Source organism: Galleria mellonella, unplaced genomic scaffold (genome assembly GCF_026898425.1).
Source record: "Galleria mellonella isolate WM207_F2 unplaced genomic scaffold, CSIRO_AGI_GalMel_v1 utg270, whole genome shotgun sequence".
NCBI classification, from domain to species: Eukaryota; Metazoa; Arthropoda; class Insecta; order Lepidoptera; family Pyralidae; genus Galleria; species Galleria mellonella.
Window position 1 is genome coordinate 1,516,639 of NW_026442062.1, and position 23,166 is coordinate 1,539,804.

At 35.2% G+C, this 23,166-nt stretch overlaps 1 protein-coding gene across 3 annotated transcripts in view; it reads right to left on the reverse strand.

The window, feature by feature from the left end:
* Nucleotides 1–23,166, reverse strand: part of LOC113509133 (glycine receptor subunit alpha-4) — a 93,470-nt gene that overhangs the window by 68,392 nt on the left and 1,912 nt on the right. For all 3 annotated transcript variants that reach the window (XM_031907690.2, XM_052895300.1, XM_031907691.2), the window contains exon 2: nucleotides 4,117–4,218. In XM_031907690.2, the coding sequence (XP_031763550.2) occupies nucleotides 4,117–4,199 (83 nt within the window). In that variant the 5' untranslated portion in view covers nucleotides 4,200–4,218. The remainder of the gene's footprint in view (nucleotides 1–4,116; nucleotides 4,219–23,166) is intronic.

The following is a 23,166-nucleotide window of genomic DNA, read 5'->3' on the forward strand; positions in this document are numbered from 1 at the left end:
TAAATAATATTGTTTCTTTTACTTTCACTAAAGAATATTTTTTCTCAATTTTCAAGCCTATATATCCCACAAGAGATACTAAATTTTAATATTCACATCTCAGAGCGGTACTTCAACTCCCAGTTGACTATCGTATCACTTTTGGCTTGACGCCATGTTGTAAAGAATGTGCGAAACTTTGAGATTATTAGTCTCAAATGAAAAAAACTTCTCTTCCTCCGTTATTTTACTTTTATATTAACTGTGCCTGCAAATTTGTTCGCGTGACCAGGACATATTTATTAACTACGGTAAAAAGTAAACTTGCATGCGAATAGCGAAGCATTCGACTCGTCTAATGGAAGAAGACTTCGTACAAATGTCGTTTGTTTGGGTACCTTTATTCCATTTGTGTTTTTTCCGCTGAGCAGTTGTATTTGTATGGCTGTTATATAAACTTTCAGATAAAGAAGTACCTATTCTGTTTATAACTGACGGAGTTTTTTTTTACAACACAGGGGGCAAACGAGCATACGGCTCACCTGATGGTAAGTGACTACCGCCGCCCATGATCACCCACAACACCAGCGGCATTGCAGGTGTGCTGCCGGCCTTTTACGTTACGAGAAAACTAAGGGAAAAAATAGAACCGAAATGAGAACATACTGCTTTTTGGAGTCGATTGAAAAATCTCAAGTCATTGTAATAAAAGGAATGTCTCTAAAGGCTTTTTTCAAGCAGTTGTAATACAAATTCCTAAAAACTATCTTGTGAGGTATTTTATCGTTCAAGATAAACAAAGTTCAAGGTGAAAGCCCTAGTTAATAGTTAATCTGATATAGAACATAAACACGGAGGGTCTGTTACATTTAAATTGCACCCATAAATCACGCACAAGTAGTTCCATACAATTATGGTGCGTATTCTATACACGGCATGGAGTCTATGTACATACATGCATATCGGAAATTTTATGAAAATCTTCTTTAGGTTCACGACGCTTTCATCATTATATGCGCTGTGATGCAAAAGCAAAACGACAGATATATATAATAAGTTCATAAAATTCCCGTTGAAGATATCGTAAAAATATGAATATAAGTTTTCAAACTTGAAACAAGTAGCTTTCTGTATATATATATATATATATATATATATATATATATATATTTATTTATTTATTTATTTATTTGAAAGATACAATATTAATACATACATATGAATATGTATGTATTAATATTGTATATTATAATAAACATGCACACACACACACATATATACACACATACATATATACATATGTTAAATACAACATATAAATATCAAATAAAAGAGAACACAATGATGACTGTCTTCTAATCATTTTTTATATTTAAACAATATTGGAAAGAGAATCTTTTTTCGATACATGTTTTTTTTATTATAAACTTTTTATAAGTTACTTATCTTGTTAATAAAGTCGAATATCCTACTAATCTTATAAATGCAAAAGTTTGTGAGGATGGATGGATATTTTTTAATTTTTTACATAATAGAATTTATTCCAACTTAGCATATACAGTACATAGGATAATTTATGTATTGGTTTATGCGGCTGAAACTGCAGGATATAGCTAGTAATACAACAATGCTTAATATATATAAACATAAAATTATTCAGATTTATCGAGCACAAATGGCTGGTTATATCAGTAGAAGTCGTCCTTAACGGACGTATAGGCGAAATATATATATCAAATAGGCGACGTGCTGAAGAAGGGCCAAATTAAAAATACCCGTAACCAGCAAGCGTGTATGAAAAGATTGATGAATGTGGAGGAAGTGAAAGAGTCCTTTTTTTTATATACAACTTAGAATGGCAAACAAGCTGACGGTCCACCTGATGGAAAGTGGTAATCGTCGCCTGTAGACATGTTCAGTACCATGGACATAACAGAGTATACTGTTTCGCCCTTGATACCCCCCATGCGTTGCCATTCCTGAGGACTCAGGTGTTATTCCTCTGTACCCAGTAAATTCACGCCATATCCCACCCTTCAAACCGAAACACAGCCATGCAAACACATCTGTTTCACGGTTGAAACACAAATGGGACAGAGGTACCCAAGCAATCGACTTTTGCACAAAGTCTCCCTCTGGTCCTGTTTGAATCAAAGCATTTGGCGTTCTAATGTTTATCCAAATTGGAAACAGGCATGATATATATCCTGCGAGGTCCTGCTGGACCTCGCCATTTTGTTGTTTGGAGAGTCCACCTTTTATCTTTGTACCTCACTATATGACCTACCCATCTCCACTTCTGTTTCATACTATACTAAAGAGCATCTGTTATTTTGATTTTCTTCCTAATATTAGTGTTTCTTATTTTGTAAAAAAGAAAAAAATGGAGTTGTTATCATGTTATAATATTTTTTTATTATTCCAATAGTGTTGGTATTTAAAAAAAAATGGGTTTTTAATAAAATGGATTTTTTAATATAAGTCATTATTTTTCGAACTTCAAGGTAAACGATCCCAAAACTAGTCTCGTATTCTTGACAAGTTATCAGAGACTGTTCGCGATAAGAATACATTGACGAATACTTGTAAATATCACGTTAAGGTTGAGAAAAATTGTTTGAAATAAAGTATTACATTTTTTGTTTTAATTTTTTTTTCTGTTATTATAACTTTGAAGTCATTTTAAAATTTTGCTATTTTTAAAGAAAATAATGGTTTTCTAGTAATCTGAGTATTTTAACAGAAGTCACTGTTTTTTCCCTTTAAAGTCCTTAGATAATCTTAAAACTTGACGAGTCAATAAAACCCAACTAATTTTGAGTTAAAGCTTTGAAGCACCCTTCAAATCGAAACACAGCTATGCAAACACAATTGTTTCACCTCTGTCCCATTCGTTGAAACACGAATGGGACAGAGGTACCCAAATAATCGACTTTTGTACAGAGTCTCCCTCTGAAGAGTCTTGGTCTAGAGGAATCCAATATATATCGGAGTATACATATATTTTTTTAATGGAATGTAATGAAATGGCAACCCCGCCTGCGTTATCGCTTTACACTGGTGGGACACCAGTGAGAGATGATAAAAAAAATGAAAGAGGTCATTTAGCCTATCGTGAAGAATACATCTGGGATTCAGCACGATGGTTTCCAGGGGGAACCACGTGGAGGTCGACCTGCCAGGGTATATTACTAGCAATGTGACAGGCAGCCCACATTACTAACAATCCCTTCCCCCCCAGTATCCATATTACCGTGCCTATTAACAATTATGTGTAGTATATAAGTAAGTAAGTAAGTAAAGTGAAATATATATTTATTTCTCTCACAAAAATAACAACATAATAAAATTTACAGCTTTATAAATTACAATTTAAAACAAACTTTGTGAGAGTTGTCGGTACTAGGATAACCCGTCTTACAGATCACCAGGCTCCCAAACTCAAGGACATCGGGGGGAAAGGCATTGTTAGCAATGGAGTTTGACAGCCCCATTGCTAGCAATATACCCTATTAGGTCGACCTCCACGTGGTTCTCCCTGGAAACCATCGTGAACAATTCTTGTTGAATTTGTCACGATGGGCTAACTGACCTACTTCATCCTCACCTATCATCATCCTTCACTGGTGCCCCGCCGGTGTATATCGATAGCGCAGGTGGGGTTACCATTCCATTATCACCCATTAAAAAAACTCAAGGACATCTATTTTACTGGATTTGTAAAGGTAAGCGTATACAAGTTAATAAATGAAATTAAAATATATATATATATATATATATATATATATATATATATATATATATATAATCTACGTGTATGTACTAGTATATAAAAATAATAGCTTATAATATTAAGAACAGAAATATAGTATTCTAAGGGCAAGGAATATTTTTTGTACAATGTTGACCTCAACTTTGTATAGCTAAGAATTATTAATTAAGTTAAAAGTAGCATATATTCAATCATTCACATCAATTCTAAATACGACGTGTTTTCAAATTTTATAACAGATTTTCTTCTGGGTAAAAATAGAATGACATACCTACCTACCCCTTGGTATGCACATATATATATATATATATATATATATATATATATATATATATATATATATGTTAGTAAAGATAACAGCTTACCATATTAAGAAGAAGAGTGTGGTGGGCCAGGTGCAAGGGATCATTTTGGGGAGATGATGTGACCGTGGTCGGATTGGGGTCATCCCATTGCCGCTGAGTTACCTGAAACAAAAGTAATCATTTTAGTAAAACCGTATTCTTTTTTTCAATATTTAGAGCTTATATATAAATAAATAAATATATATATATAGCATGTATGTTTTTTTTTATATGGACAAGAAATAATAAATAAATAATGTATATTTTATTTGAAAAAAAATATTCAGTACATTATCCTACTGTTAAGCAATCGGGTACATGGTACAAGTATGTAGTTAATAATTTAGTAATAGAATAAATTCACTGCATGTCAATCGATATTGAAATGACCCACTGACCGATACGGCCTGCATATAAATGCATAATAGTCAATGTGCCCGTCTTCGAAGACATGTGAAGAACTAAAATAACTTCGTGTTAACAAGAAAAATAATTAATTTCTACAATACGCGGCGCTCGTGTGTATTTTTGTGTTTATTATATTTATACACCGGATAATACACAAAACAAATAGCGAGACAGTTACTAAAAATATTTTACTAAACTAAATGTTAATTTAAAGAAGTCCAAATCATTGGTTAGTTCATTAGAATTATTTTGTTTAATTCTGCTACTATTACTATGTGTGCGACTGCCAACACTACTTTTTATCCTATCAGTAAACGGTTACGCTGGACAAAGTCGCAATAAAAAACAGCTATATCATCTTCTCAGCAGTTAATTGTCCATTGCTGGACATAGGCTTCTCCCATAGAGGGGAGATTTGCTAGTCGCCACACTATGTAGAAGAGTTGGCAATTGTTTTAAGCGAAACGCTGCTGCCTATCCCTCGACCATTACGTTTTCTTATTAGTCGCCCCTTACGACAACCACAGGAAAGAAGGGGATGACCTATTCTATACTAAAACGATACGGCAAAAGCTGGATGTATGTAAATGTTAAATAATAATAGAAATTATTGAAATAGGTGTTATTTTGCGAAGTCCATAACAATTATTTTGTTTAATTCCGCTACCATTAATTTTAGACTCCGAGCAGCAATCCAATAATTTGCCTGAAGATGCTTCGATAAATAGTGAAACATAGTATTCGAAGATTGAGGGCTCATTTGGAACGTTGTAAAACTTCTGGTAGTAATAATGGTAGTTAATCTTCTAGTGTTGGCAGTTACACAAATGTTAATTAATGGTAACGGAATTAAACAAAATAATTCTAATCAAACAATTAATAATAGAAATATACCTGTTTTATACCAATACAGATATACAGTCTCCGATGCTCGCTATATTCTATCGCATGCAAGATACTGCTGTTTGCGGTTCGCATTGGATTCGGAATAGCACCTGATCACAGCGATGCGTTAACTTTGAGTACCCGATATACCGATAATAGATGCCATTATATAGAAATGAGATGAAGATATAATACCCATTTACCGGGGAATAGGAATTGCTTACAGCTCCATTGCTAGTAATATATTTTAATAGGTCGACCTTCACATGATTCATTCTGGACACTGTCTTGATTAATTTTTATGGAATTCATCACGATGGGCTAACTAGTCTGCATTCATTCTCATATATCATCTCTCACTAGTGCCTTGCCAGCGCATACCGATAGCGCGGGCGGGGTTACCATTATTTTATAACCCATAAAAATATCCATATACCTGTAAATTGCTTTCATATCATCGATTTCTATCGCATTAAGTATTTGTTTTACGAAACCGCCGCGTAATGGACTTTCTTGGCTTTGACGCATTACTTCAATTTGATGAAATGGTCTATTGACGAAGTTTCTATTTTATTATTTACTAGCGACCCGTCCCGGTTTCGCACGGGTGCAATACAGACTCATTGTGGTGTAATATTGGATTATTGTAACCATTTTAAAAGCTGCTCATTTGAATATATATTGTAATTATTTTGTTTAATTCCGCTATCATTAATATTGTGTGACTGCCAACACTGGAATATTGGCCAACATTATTGCTGCCAGAAACTTCTGTAGTAATTTCTACAAGATAATACCTATTTTTTTTTATATTAAAATGATTATACAAACCTATCTGTACATGAATGCCAATATTGACTTTCTGTGGTAATTATTTTAATATTTTTCAACATTTTCTCTCTCAATCGACTTGATTTCTTTCAACATCTCGAAAAATAATCATTATATATATTTTAATATTGTTTTAAGACCTAATATAACTCGAAATTGTACAGGTCCTTGAAGAAAAGTTGGGAATACTCAGTGGAAATATCTGGTATCAAGTTATTATATGACAGTGATTTGTAACTCGCGCCGGGGAATTTTAATGGCGACTTTAAGTAATATTCTAAGTTTTAGCATCAGCTAATGAAAATACTATAAGAAAAGTAAATTTTAAATACAAATAGGGACCTCGATTTATTTTCTATTTAGCGATAAGGCCGCCCATTGTTGCCTTTTTATCTTACTTTTATTTATTTAAGTTTATATAATTAATTATTTATCTTGTTTGTGTACATATTAGGTACTACTTATACTACACTACAAGTACGTATTAATTCTTATAATCTGTATCACTCTTCAAAGGGAACACTAAAGAGTTTTCAATGAATCATTCATTCGATAATTCTAACATAAATTGGTATTAGTCGTATTACGATTATTTTAAAACTAGCGATCCGCCCCAGTTATTCTTGAGCAAACTAATAAATTTACATTTCACCTTTAACAGGCAATTTTTGATACTCTGGAAACAGTAATGGCTGTATAAATAAACGGTACATATATCTTATGAACTTTCGTAACTTGTCTTATGCATGCACACAGGTACCGGAGTGTCTTGACTCCTCCCTGGGGCAGAACATGATCTATCTGATTATAATTGTCCACAACTGGACGTGTTTGCCTCCAACTTGCCGGAGTTTCGTCGAATAACAACAAAGTGTTTGTGTTCTGAGATTTAAGATATAGATATTATTATTGTAATGAGATTTAAATGTAATTAATATTATTCATGTTGGCGACAGACCTCTTTTTATATAATTTACCTTTTTAGAATTATATTTAAAATGGGTGACCTATTCTAACGATTCTTTGTCTGAGAGACAGATCAACTCAGTGCTGACCACAGAACGCGAGCCCGTGGTCTCGCCTGGCGTTTGCGCCACCGGTATGGCTGGTGTCGCAGCGCGCGAGCACGTGCCCCCTTTCGCGCCTGTTCAGTCGGTATTGGAGGCGCATAAGGTACTGAAATTGGTCGGGCGCGCGCATGAATACTCGCGCACCACGGCTGACGCCGGCGTTTCTTATAATATTAACAACTCTAGTTCGCGTCATAATTCACGTCGCTCATCAACCTCTATTCAATCGCAACGACTTGCCGCGAAAGCATTACATGCACGTCGTTTAGCCGAATTAGAGGCCAATCTTGACCGCGCCGCAGCTGAGCGGGAACGCGCTGCAGCTGAGCGGGAGCGTATCGTAGCGACTCTAGAACTAGAGGCTGAATTAGCGGCTATTGATGAGGCCGCCAGTACACACTCACAATCGTCTAGAAACTGTAGAATAAAAAAATGGGTGACCTATTCTAACGATTCTTTGTCTGAGAGACAGATCAACTCAGTGCTGACCACAGAACGCGAGCCCGTGGTCTCGCCTGGCGTTTGCGCCACCGGTATGGCTGGTGTCGCAGCGCGCGAGCACATGCCCCCTTTCGCGCCTGTTCAGTCGGTATTGGAGGCGCATAAGGTACTGAAATTGGTCGGGCGCGCGCATGAATACTCGCCTGGCACCGCTGGCGTATCAGCCGTGGTGCGCGAGTCTGCGCCTGTTACCGCGCCGGCCCTAACTACCATTGTGTCTTCGAATGCCCACGGCATGACATCCTCTCAGCACTGCGGCTATGGAGCGCAGCAGCCAGACGCTGTTGCTTCGTTGAAAGCCTTCAACGAAGCCCACGAACTCCACTTCAAGTCGCCGATGCCGCCTATTCATAACTCCTATACACGTACATACACTTTAGGCACACAAAACGTATCATTTAATTGTACAGAAAATAAAAATGAGCGCATAGCCTTTAACACTCTTCATCATCAACCCAGTGATTTCTTGAAATTGGCTGAGCTCACTGATGTCGCTCGTGGAAACCCTAATTCGGGTAATGTAGTTAGCCTACCTATGTTTTCCGGTTCGGCGCCTTCCCATTGGCTATTATTATTATTCAAATCATTTTTAAATTCCAAACATTTGTTCATGGCGACGGAAAGCATAGGTTTGTCGAGCTCTCTCTCTGCTCTCCGTGGAGCCGCTCGTGACGCTGTTATTTCTCTTCTGACTTTGTCACAAGACCCAGAAGAGATCATGGCGGCTCTGCAAGAGCAGTTTGGCCAGCCTGACCTTCTGATACGTCAACTAGTATCACGAGCGAAAGGCATGGCCAAGCTGCTTGCATCTGATGGTGGTAAGGAACTACACCAGTTAGCTTGTGCGGTACACAATTGTGTCCACACCATAAATATGTTAGGTTCTGTGAAGTTCCTCGCCTCCCCAGAGTTGTTCAAATACATCAACGATGGCGTATGTTATAACTTTATCTCCCCAAAAGGTAAGGTAGTGTCATCTATCGTAGCTGCTGACCTATTTAAAACTTCTGCTGTAAACGATAGATGGCATTGGGTTAAAAATAATTATTTTAGTGGAAATTTTTATCACGAGTTGCCTTGTAGCCGACCTAATTTTATCCAATGCCTTTTGAGGCCACCAAGAGGTAAGGGAAAAGTAGAGGAAGAACTTGCCTCTATGACTGTGGCACACGTAGACAGTTGGAGCTACAGACGGCTCACATGGCTACTCGATTTACAATTTTTATCCTGGAAACACATCATTGAATGTTTTTTGATATAGATGTCATTGGCTCTACAAGCCAATGACACTGACATCTCCGGTGGTCGCGAATCCTTATCATTTAGTCTTATGAATTCGGTTGATTAGGACAACTGTTCGTGCACATTATTGTGCCAAGATTTTTTGGTTTTTATTAGAAAAGCCTCCAAATTTCAAAATTATAAAGCGCTGCCTCCTAGATTCCTTCCAAAATTTTGTCTCCCTTTTTAAATAAAGAAATTTCGGAGGCTGAAAGGCACCTTTTTCCAGCAGGTCTTTTCTTAACCAATCAAGAAGGTTTAAAAACGTAATCTTGATGATGATTCTATCCATTTGAATGGAAGGATTTGTATAATTTTATTATTAATGTTTAATATTTTGTTAATGTTTAATATTGTATAATTTTAGAACCTCCCATGCAGGAAGTAAACCCACTTAGACGGTCGACATAATAGTATGGTTACTTCTTGATCACTACCATCGATTGTCTGGTCACGGCAACAATGTAACTGTCGTCAACTTCCTGCGCGGGAGATATTTCATAACAGCAGTGTTCTAACATCAGGTCTGTTGCCAAATAATGTTATTGTTTTTATAGTATAATATAATAGTTATAAAGCTTCTCCCGTCTGCGCCACAATCATCATCAGCACCCGTTCTCTTTCACCAGTCTTGATTATTTTGAATTTAAAAACGCTGGGTAGCTTTATTTTCGTGCCTCACTATCCGAGCTGTTTACCTGGAAATCATGAGATGCCTTTCTGTGGATGCTGCCGACATGAATCTTAGAAGATTTATCGAAGATTCGTTTTAAGATTCGTCGAAGATTGTCTCCGAAACGGTTAACGGTTTTTTGTCGGTGCAGCAAACCAATTTGCTTTGGTCTTCGTTTTTTTTTAGCCAACAATAAAATTGATTGGCCGTCTATTTGTCCAACAGCACCATCAATGAGTGGCTCCTGGGGACGTTTGTTCAGATTTATCAAGGACACTTTTTCCACAACCTTGCTACAGAAAGCACCAACGGAAGAAGTACACCCAATTTTACTGCTAGAAGCAGAGGTGTTAATAAATCCACGTCCAGTCCCAGCAGACTTTGAGAAGCCGCCAGCTGTCGCAGTGTTTCATTTGCTGTTGGATACTCCGTCGACTGAAGCTGTTCGCCCCATACCGACACAGATTTGTACCGTCACCACAACAACAAGATGGAACTCCGATTGACTGAGATTTTATGGGCCTGAAAATGTCTCCAATGTCCATTCCTAGAAAGGCCGGGTTTACTCTAACTTCTCGGGTGGTCTAAATTATTATAATAAAAGATTCTTAGAAAAATCCAGCAGAAGAGTGGTGCTATTGCTTTTGTCGCCTCCTTAGATTGGTGCTCTGCACCGGGGCGTGCCATGTTGGCGACAGACCTCTTTTTATATAATTTACCTTTTTAGAATTATATTTTTATATTATGAATATGTCTTTTTGATACTTATTTTGTTTTTTCTATTTGATTGACTTATTATTGTTATATTGTATGAAGTGTGTACGTCTAAGAAAATATACTGGTAAGCCTCTCTCATAATATTATTTTATTATTGTCGCTGCCCTCCTCTTCTACCATTGCCGCTTTCAATTCCGTTTAATTATACATATGTATTACTATATTGATGTTTTCCTGAGTGAGCGTATTGGGAAACAGTGAAGTTCAATTAGTTGATGAAATAAATAAAGAAATAATAGACCAATCTAAGTCTCTCTCTGTACCTACATCTATCCACTTCTACCATTATCAATTAAATCTTTTAACGTGCCCAATGTAAGTTATGTACATTACAATATGACCCCAAATATACACTTGGTACCAGTAGTAATTTTTATGTATTGTTAAAAGTACATAATGTAATAAGTAGTTAAAATTAAATAAGTATATGTAAATTCAATGGTAAATATTTGCATGCCATTTGATGTGGCGAAACATAATGGTTCGTCTTGTAAACTTGACAAATGTAAAAACTTATCTACAATGTTTCTGGTAAAAAAATTTCATTTAATTTCAATTTTTACAACAAAACAACAACACTTTCACACTATATAATGGTATTAAAGAACATTAAAATCGTCGGAATGTTCAATTCAGGGGACGTCTAGTGTTCGCTCTATTCCAGCTGTTTTTATTCAAGGACACATTAATGATACTTTTCCTGTATGACAATAATGAATGGCAAAGTAGCTTTATAGCTCTAACAACATATTACACACAAATGGTTGAAGTCATTTTTCTAAAACTATACTAATATTGTAATGGGAATGAGTTTGTTTGTTTAAACGCGATACCAGTCGGATTATAAAAATTCTTTTTGCATTTGATAGTTCATTTCTTGTGGAAGGTTATTCAAGATAATAATACAATTACAAGCATAGATACGGGATATAGCTATTTTTATACGTAGAGTGAAATTAAAATTAGAAATGCTTTACTTGTATAATTGAACATTTATCACACAGAAGTAATGGTAATTATTCGTAATTACGACCAAATTAATCAGGACAAAAAATGACATTCTTGGTCCTAATTAATTTCTCTTAATCTCTTTTTTTGATAGCTCCTTTCTTGTGGATGGTTATTCAAAATAACAATACAATTACGGGCATAGCTACGGGATATAGCTAGCTATTTTTATACACAGAGTGAAATTAAAATCAGGAATGCTTTACTTGTGTAATGGAACATTTATCACACAGAAGCGACGGTAATTACTTGTAATTACGACCAAATTAATTGACATTTTTGGTCCTAATTAATTATTAAGATTAATTATGATATTACTGTCGGTCTCTATGAAAATATTTTCCAATAACATTCTTTTTTTCAGATATTAGGTAATTACCTAATATCCGAATAATAATTAATCTTAATTAAGATAAACAAACGATGAAAAATTTATAGCTTAATCTGGTTAAAAAAATAGTTTACAAGTTTTAAACGAAAATATTAGTAATTAAAATCTTGTAATTATTATATATTGCTATTGTTGAAATATTAATAAATATAATGGAGCATATAAATAATTATCGCGACTGACTCTTGGCCACAACAGAATATCAGTGTTTTGCTCTTTTGAGGGCAAAGCAATATACTGAGTTGTGACCATTTTGTGTTACTATACCACACCCATGAAAGAAGTAAATTGTCGTTTTATTTATTTTGCTTTTTGTTTCTTTTTTTGTTGTTTTTTTTTGTTTTTCATTCATTTATTTCTTTTACTGTGTACCTCTGTATTATGTGTATGTTTGTATTGTAATTTGTGTGCTGTAAGTAATGCAAATAAATTTATTTGCATTACTTACTTACATTACTTATCTATCTATCTAATTAAATTAAGACTGATATATTGAACTAACATAATAATGTAAATAAAAATTAAGTATTAAGGACTAAACATTTACAAGCTTATATATGGCGAAACATGTACTTAAGCTTTTTATATGTAACACCACTTATTTCTTATTTCAAGTGAATAACGAATAAATAAAGAGAAAAATGGATCGAGATTATCTACTCCGTGTTTAAATAATTGGTAAGTAAATAAATTCATCCTCACATGCTTGAAACTAAATGGTCGCGTACACTGCGGTTTTAAAGGATTTTTCTCCCACGTACGTTCAAATTGCGAATTGAGCTCCCTGCCGAGTTTACAGTATAGAGTGTTTTAAAAAAAAAGGGTATATTAAGGTTTCTTCTAGGTCGGCAACGCGCACGTGATACTCCTTTACAGGTATCCGTAGACTACGATACTGTTTACTATTAGAAGGGCCCTATGCTTGTTTGCCACCATATAAACAAAAAAAATCGATTAAAACTCATCTTTCAATTGATAATTAGGTATAACAAACAAACGAAGAAAAATAATAATACTTTCTCAACTACTTCGAAATAACAAAAATGAATAATTTCTTTTTCAGTATTCTGCTTACTCCCATGTTTGTATTGTTTGATTTATTTAGCCACAATAATTTTGTGTTCAATAAATAAGAGGATTGTTATTTCAGATCGTTTCCTTGTTATTCCAACTGACTACAACTAAGAATTATGGGTTCGTTAGACAAAGTAGACACTGCGATTTCGCCTACACAGTCTTTTTACGTTTTCCGTGAGACTTTCCGTAAACCGATTTTTTTCCAATTGTTATTTCATATTTCATAATCAGCAGCTAACGGCTAACATGATGATAATATGGTGATTTCATCATTATCATTATAATAACTGTTAACAATCCATTGTTAAACATAGGATAGCTAAATCTCCATCTTTCAAAGACAAGGATCAGAGACAAGACAACGCAATTCAGAAGAGCGGCCAAGGAGAAAATGGTTCGGTTAAGCGCAGGTTCATCGTCAACTGTAACTGGAACTGCCAAAAAAGTGATGAGAATTTCTCAGTGCTGTTAATGTTCTCTTGACCGACTGAACCAGCCTTTTCCAACATCCACCCTTCACGGGTGGACGTTGGGTAGGAGACTGCGATGGAGTAAAATTCCATTCTATGCTGCGCGATACCGCAAACTCTGGCAACTCTCCATGATTATGATGACATAGTTCTCCGCATAGACCCTATTTCATGATTAGCACCGACAAATGTGCATGTAGGTGCACTAACGTGTAGGTACGTCCTCCTACCATGACAGGTAAGACCGTTTGGATTATAAAGCGTTCATGACCAAAAATTACTTTGTTTTGTATTTAGGTTTTTATCAAAAATTTTAGTTTAATTCCAAAGATTTCAACCATGACGGAATTATTGGCCAGTAAAGTGTTAATTGAAAGATTTGCAATTTTGCTGGATTTAAGTAGTGGTTTCCTACATTGTATGACCACAATCTCAGCAGAAAATGTCTTCGCTTGACATTGTCGCAGTAAATGAAGCTCCGCAGACTTCATGTCTTTACAGAGAAGAGGACGTAACCCACCTCTTCTCTGAAAACGATCATTATTATTTACAAATTTTACCCTACTTTCCTTAAGAAAGAGTAAAAACTAATTAGGTAATTAATAATATAAAAACTATAAATAATATTATATATTTGGTCTGTACTCCACAGATACCTCATTTAGGGGGAAAGGGATTGTTAGTAATGGAGACTGAGAATCCCATTGCTAGCAATATACCCAACCAGGTCGACCTCCTTGCGGTTCCCCCTGGAAACTATCATGGTTAATTCCTGATGAATTCATCATGATGGGCTAACTGGCCTGTTTTCATTCTCATCTATCACCCTTCACTGGTGCTCCGCCGGCGTATCCCGTTAGCGCAGGCGGGGTTACCATACCATTTTCACCCATAAAAAAAAGATATCTCATTTGCTAAATTATGAGAAGTACTTTATAATTTGAGGGAATGGATGAACATACATACGAGATCAAATTTATAACCCACCTTTTGATGAGGTGATATATTTGCATTGTTACACCAATAACATACAGAATAATCCTGTACTGTATATTTCTAAAGTAGGTGTCTCAATGTGATAATACCTAGTTGAGTTCTAGTCAGACCAAGGCGAAGTTGACTAACTGTTTCCTAGTTATCTCGCACAAGTATCATTACCACTAATCGAAGACATATCGTAATCAGTGATTATTCCCTCCAAAAGACTACTATCGAAAACTTAGCAGAAACAAAAGTTATAAGAAAACAATCAGACAAAGAAAGCTCTTATCACTTTAGCTGTTTGAATATTAGTTCTAAGCTTGGAATATTTAACATGCCATTTGTATCATTTCATATGCTACTGCAAATCATTAGTAAATTCTCTACCTACCGACTTGCGAAACAATATCACTGTTAAAAACATAAAGTTTAATCTGAAAGCTTATTTACTGTCCAACCTTGCTAAAACAGCAGAAAATTAATGTAAATATTGATATTTGAGAACGAAATGTAAAGTATCACACACAAGCCCAAGAGGTTTAAGTGGTACTAATAATCCAGTTTTTTTTTAATGTATTTATGCATGCTAATTAAATAAAAAAATCATATGTAGCTAACATTGTTTCATAAAGTTACTATAAATCACTGTAAATGAAATCGTAGATTATTTTATACGACAAGCGTACTACGCTATATTAGATTTTATTACATTATGTTAAAGTGTCCATTCGCTTGTTCTTATCATAATACAATTTCAATAGTAAATAGTAATGAGTGTGATATCGAGTATTTGTGATTAAAAATCACAGTTTGTGATTTGTCACAGATAATATCAATGAATTTTTTTTATACAACTTAGAATGGCAAACAAGCTGACGGCCCACCATATGGAAAGTGGTAACCGTTGCCTATAGACATGAGCAGTACCATGGACATAACAGAGTATACTGTTTCGCCCATGATACCCCCCATGCATTGCCATTCGTGAGGACTAAGGTATTATTCCTCTGTACCCAGTAAATTCACGCCATATCTCACCCTTCAAACCGAAACACAACCATGCAAACACAACTGCTTCGCGGTTGAAAAACGAATGGGACAGAGGTACCTAAGCAATCGACTTTTGTACAAAGTCTCCCGATACAATACAAATATAGATACAATAAAATACAATACAGATAATACAAATAATAACTTAACAAAAATATAATGAATTAAATGTAGCAATAATTTCTATACCTAGTTAGTTCTAGAGTATCTCCCAGTTGTATATTTAATAGTAAAAGATATTGGCGAGTATGTTGGTATCAATATCCCCTGTCTGGTCGATCACGCGATTTTCAATGTAACCTTCGTGGTTAATTTCTTACATATCCGTCCCGTTTAATTGATTAGATTTCAATCCATAATTACTGTTTTTTTTTTCTTTTTTTATACAACTTAGAATGGCAAACAAGCTAACGGTCCACCTGATGGAAAGTGGTAACCGTCTCCTATAGACATGAGCAGTACTGTTGCTCTGCCAGCGTCAACCAGTAGTGCAGACGTTTTTACCATCCCATTTTCGTCCACTAAAATAGTCCAAGTAACGTATCTGTCCCATGTGAACAGCGATATACAATTATACTGACGCGTATATGACGTAGGTAATCGGTTAGTTAGAGCCAGTCATGCTCTTTTATAATGCAAAGATTGGTAGTGGTGCGGACGGCCGGGTTATTGGGCTTTCTAAAATATCGTGGAACGGAATGATGGCTGGCTCATCTGTCATATTCATGAATAGGAACTCCTTGTAAGGATTCGTTCAGTCTTAAACAAAATGTTTATATTAAATTAATCCGAATGATTTTGTTATTCGAATAATTAGTAATTATTCATAATTCGATTATTAAATTAGTAATATACTTATACTTGTATACGAATAATTTTACTAATTAGTAATACGATCTAGCCATGTTTGCGCCAACATAGAATGAGCCACTTTTCTTTCCCGTGGGTGTCGTAAGTGATGACTTAGGGAGGGCGAGAAATGGGCAGCAGCGTCCTTTAAAACATCTCTAAAAGCCTAACTGCGGTTGCAAACCCGCTTGCTAAGCCTGGCAATTACTAGTATAATTAACGAAATAATAATAAGATCTAAATGAAAAATAATGAACAAAAAGAAAAAAAAAAACTGTTCAGTAATGGTTCATCCAACTTTTTTATAAAACAGAAATTGTAATTAATTTGTTTACTTAATACTTACTTTTTGATAATTTATTAATTTCGAAATTTGCTAAATACTAAATATGTAGTATATTTAGTATTTAGCAAATTTTGGCATTAGCAACACTATTAACAACCATTTAAAAAATAAAATGTTTTCGTCATTCGTCGTCATCGTTAATGTAGTCGAATCGGGTCGACCGCTATCGACTCGATTCGACTACGTTCGTATTGACTCGTACAAAATACCTATTAATGAATAATTTTAGCCATTAGCAAAAGCAGTACAGGGAATTAATAAAATTAATAGTCGAATAATTTACAGATTCATTTGAATAATTCGAATTAATTGCTCAATCGAATAATTAGTAGGCGCATTAGTAAATTCGCAGAGGGAGACTTTGTACAAAAGTCGATTGCTTGGGTACCTCTGTCCCATTCGTGTTTCAACCGTGAAGCAGTTGTGTTTGCATGGCTGTGTTTCGGTTTGAAGGGTGGGATATGGCGTGAATTTACTGGGTACAGAGGAATAACACCTGAGTCCTCAGGAATGGCAACGCATGGGGGGTATCATGGGCGAAACAGTATACTCTGTTATGTCCATGGTACTGCTATGTCTATAGGCGACGGTTACCACTTTCCATCAGGTGGGCCGTCAGCTTTTTTGCCATTCTAAGTTTTATAAAAAAAAAAAAAAAAAAAAAAAAAAAAAAAAAAAAAAAAAAAATATTAATATGACATCAATATGCAAGTAAACTTCATGTCTATTATGAAGCTTTCCGTTTGATTGTACAATACAAACATGTGGATGGAGGGGGAAAGGGATTGTTAGTAATGGAGACTGAGAATCCCATTGCTAGCAATATACCCAACCAGGTCGACCTCCTCGCGGTTCTCCCTGGAAACTACCATGATTAATTCCTGATGAATTCATCATGATGGGCTAACTGGCCTGTTTTCGTCTTCATCGATCACCCTTCACTGGTGCCCCGTCAGCTATCCCGTTAGCGCAGGCGAGGTTACCAATCCATTTTCATCAAAAAAAAAAAAAACATGTGGATGGACTGAATAACGTTTAGTGTTTCATAACTAATATGGAAGGTCGTAAGAGCTTCTATTAATTGTAACAGTAGTCTACCTTCAAACGATGGTAGCCGCTAACATACTAACGCGTGAATTTACTCGGTACAGAGGAATAACACCTGAGTCCTCAGGAATGGCAACGCCTGGGGGGTATCATGGGTGAAACAGTATACTTTCTTATGTCCAAGGTACTGCTCATATCTATAGGCGACGGTATGGTAAAAGTGGTAACTTTCCATCGGGTAGGCCGTCAGCTTGTTTGGCATACTAAGTTGTATAAAAAAAATACATGTGACTGTACTATCCTGGGCGAATATAGAGACAACATGTACCATGAATACGGTCAACCGAAAAGAGAATATTCCACTCCGCAATATGTCGACTGTCAATGTTATTACATTCTAATAAAATCTCATTTTGAGAGTAGATGCAGGATATGTTATTGATATTTTACACGTGTTTATGAAATGCTTTGTGTTAGTTTACATTTCCGAGAAGTGGTAGGGGTTTGTTTAATTCTCGTAATTTGTACATCGCATATCACGAGAAACTTTATTTCATAAATTCTGTTGCTGGATATAGTTAAATACAATGTTAGTAATCCGAGAAATTCTGCACATAATTAAATTTAATAGTAGATTGTTTTGGATTTTAATGAATTTTCTCTACAGACCTGTGCTTACAACAAATCAAATAGTAAGGGAATTAAATTACATATGACATATTTTAGTACATACGTCCATATCACTGGATAGTTAATTTAAATTATTGAGGGCAAGGGATTGCCAGTATGGACTACCAGTTCCATTGCTACCAATGTTCCCTGTCAAGTCGACCTCCAGGTCCACTGTGCTGAATTCCAGGTGTATTTATCACAATGGGCTAATTGACCTGCCTTTTCATTCTCACGTATTACCCCTCACTAGTGCCCCGCCACCGTATACCGCTAGCTCAGGTGGGGTTACCATTTAATTATCATCCATTAAAAAAAAACCTGTCTTTTCATTCTCACCTATCATCCCTCACTCTATTACCATTTGTTATAGAAAAAAGGTTATAATTATTTTATTTAATTCTGTTACCATTAGTATGTTTTTTTATACTACTTATAATGCCAAACAAGTTGACTGGCCTACCCGATGGAAAGTGGTAACAAGGTAGACATGAGCAGTACCATGGACATAACAGAGTATACTGTTTCGCCCATGATACCCCCCATGCGTTGCCATTCCCGAGGACTCAGGTGTTATTCCTCTGTACCCTGTAAATTGACGCCATATCCCACCATTCAAACCGAAACACAGCCATGCAAACACAACTGCTTTACGGTTGAAACACGAATGGGACAGAGGTCCCCAAGCAAACGACTTTTGTACAAAGTCTCCCTCTGGTAGACACGTGTATAACATGTCAAATTATAATAAAAAAAAATATAGGAATTTCCTAAGTGTATTATTATAACAATTTAGATTGATCAAAAATAATTTAGAAAGTTTCATTTCTTAATTAATTGTAATATAACCTAATTCCCAGGCTTTACTTCTGTGGAGGTCCAAATATTATTTTCATTGACGTCATTATTTTTTTTGTCATCATCACATCAGCTTTTAACTGTCCAGTGCTGAACATAAGCCTTCCCTTGGGGAGTTTGCCAGTAGTTGCCACTCTTGGCAGGCGGACTGGTAACTGCAGTTAGACTTTGTAAATGTTTTAAGAGGGACGCTGCTGCCCATCCCTCGCCCTTACTTAGTCGTCTCTTACGCTAACCAACGAAAGTATGGGTGGCTTATTCTAGGACATTTTTGTTTTTGTTAAACTTAAAAAATATTATTTATAATCATACTAATATATCTAATATTACAAGATTATTTGAATTAAATACCGACCGAATTCAAGGACAGGTTATGGGAAATCCGCCATCGATTTTCTTATTGAAACATAATGTAACAATTAATTTCCCAACACTCAAGGTTGTATTAACCACCAAAGTCAAGCTCGAACGATATCGCTATTCCGTTTTATGACTCCTCCTCCTCCATATTTGAACTTTGTAGACCTGAAGCAGTATTTTGCTACTCCTAAACGAAGATATGGGATATTTTATAAATACTCTGCATTGTAAATATTTGATTTTTTATACGTGAAGTCGATACCTGAAGTATTTCGATTTAAAACAAGCAGTTTTTTGCTCCGCAATAGAAAACGGTAGATTTATTCATTATGAAAATAAAATGAAACTATCAGAAGAGTCTTAGATTATAATATAAATAGAGCATCGAGTTTCAAAAACGGGTCATCTTTTTGTCAGCTAATTGTCATATTAGCTTACACGTTTTTTACCAGTGTTCTTTATACTTAGGCATACAATGTATCTTGACGTATTATTTTATAAATAAAATTAATATTTACGCATTAAAAAGGTGCAGAAATTAGAAGACAAAATAAATACAGAAGTTATAAAGGAATCACTCATAACTATTTATCATGCAAAAAATGTATGAAAATGTTTACTCGCTTTTCTCGAAACATTTGTATGGAAACACTGTCTATATAATCTAAGAGAAGAGTACAGTGAACTTGGGTTCAGAATTATCATGGTCGAAAAAATAATAATAGACGAATTGAAAAAAATATCCTATTGAAACTCGCTCAAAACATCCGCGAGTCGACGATTTCCCTCTTCTTGAAATTTCATAATAAATTATTAATTAAAAATCTCGCTTTTGGTGAAGACAAATCCAATATGACGTGACTCCAAGCAGACTTGTTTGGTTACACTTTAGTAGGTACCATTGTTGCCATAGCAACGTTTGTTTTACTGAACACCGATTCCCTAGGAAAACCATGACTAAGCCCCTAGCGTAGTCTACTAGTCTGCGTTCCGTCACTGGTAACAAAGGAAATAGTAAAAAATCAATTATACGACACATTAATTGCCATAGTCCGCTTTGCGTTTCGATTGTTTCATTTCTATTGAAATTTCACTGTATGACAAATTTAATAGTTACTGGAAATGGTAATTTCGAATCTAGTTAATATTTGTATTGTTAAAGATTTGAAATATGTATTGTTTTTTTTTATGGGTGAAAATGAAATGGCAACCCCGCCTGTGCTATCGGTATACGCTGGCGGGGCACCAATGAAGGATGATAGATAAGGGTGAAAGCAGGTCAGTTAGCCCATCGTAAAGAATTCCGTGAGAATTAACCATGATGGTTTCCAGGGAGAACCGCGTGGAGGTCGATCTGATAGAGTACATTGCTAGCAATGGAACTATTAGATCCCATTACTAACAATCCCTTTCCCTTCAATATGTATTGTTTGTTTGTTATTTTGTGTATTACTTTACGATTTTTAAAGTTGTAAAAGATTTAAAAAAAAAATACGTAGAATACGGTAACAATATTAACATATCTAGTTTAAACAATTTTTTTTTTTATTTTATATATTCACGGACAAATTAAATCTCGCGTGTTACAGCTGTAATGAAGAATACCAGTATTAAAAAATAAAAAAAGACCTAAAAAAAGCAGCAACTTCAATAATTACAAATTCAATATGAGAGCATCTAAAAAAAACGTATTCAGATAGGTTCAAGGTTGGCCAAGATACCACATACCTAACCTAAACCTAAATAGTTACCTAGTAACGAGATCGAACAGGCCCATTACTAGCAATATACCCTAACAGGTCGACCACCACGCGGTTCCCCTGAAAACCATTGTGGTTAATTTTTGATGAATTCATCATAATGGGACAACAGATATACTTCATCTTCACTGATGCCCCGCCAACGTAAATCAATAACGCAAGTGGAGGATCCATTATCATCCATAAAAAATAGGTTTACAATAAAAAAAAAAAAACAAGAGAGATTAGTACCAACAGCGATGTCAAAGCTTAGTTTATAAATTCTGACAGGCAGAGAGTTTAATCGCTGAGTAATTCACATAGAATTATTTAATCTCTGGTAGGCAACATGGTGAAGCATAGATTAATTTTGAGCGATGGTTTAATATTCGGGAATAACGAGATTAACTACCGTTATCTTGTACTCATCTCTTCATTCCAAGATATTTTATCCACTTGTAAAATCTTTTCTTTACTTCTTATCGCTGAAGTATTCTAAATTCAAAATAATTTACATATTTCTGATTTTAGAGTACATTCCTATTTACGCAAAATTTGAATTAATCAGTCAATTAATATAAATAAATATAAATATAATAAAATTGTAATTAAATTATATTTGCATATGGGAGATATTTAAGAAACACTTGATATGACTTGTATGGTAATACAAGTCTAAGGTAAGGGGTGGCCCATTCTATGCCGGACCACACGGTAGTGTTCTTCCCTGTGAGTGTCGTAAAAGGCGACTAAGGGATTTTGATAGTCGAGGGATGGGCAGTATTATATATAACGTCACTCTTATTACATCATGAAAACCTAGAGGGGTTGGAAGGGATTTTTAGTAATGTATTGATAGATTGTTAGGTACTGGTACCTAGTACAATTAGTAATACTATACACGAATATTTCTTGTACTACAATTATTATATTCGATTGCCATCTTGCAAGCATATTGCGGCATATAAAAAAAGCGATGAAAAAACAGGGGTTGATCGTAAAAACATGAAAATTTTAATATGTATGTATTTTTCAATGCTAAATCATAATAAAATAAAAAAAAATATTTAAGGGTAGCTCACTGTACCCATCTAATTCACACTGGACGCAACAAGCTGATGCAAAAAATTTAAGCACATATGCTCTACTATAAGTACGAAGCCGGGGTGTATTGCTAGTTATATCGGTATCATCATTTCAGCTATTATCCGTCCATAGCTGAACATAGGCCTTCCCCATAGACTACCATAGGGAACGGTCCTAAATCACCTGCATCCACTGACTCTATGCAATGCATTTGAGGTTGTCACTCCGTCCTGGCTCGCTTGCTCCTACGGGATCGCCAATCAAAAACTTTTCTTTCCCATCGGTTGTCGGTTCTTCGAGCTATGTGACCAGCCCATTGCCACTTCAGCTTGCTTATCCTTCGGGCTATGTCGGTTACTTTGGTTCTTTTGCGGATATCCTCGTTTCAGATTCTATTACGCAAAGAGACTCTTTCTAGTTAAATATAAAACATTATTTGACTTATGTAGAGTCATCTATTACTCGACGTAACATTTGAAAATACTGCAGTGAAATATCACCGAGTGCACTTGGGTATCGAATAATCATTAACACTAATTTTATTATATCAGAAAATCATTAATGATTTAAGCTGGCGTTAATTGTATCGATTTATTCGACTATCAACGGTATGCTAACTAATGCATTATATATAATTTAGTATAATATAATTTGATTACTAGATACATATAACTTTCCCTTTAAACTTAATTTTACTGGTTACTCTGAGTCATA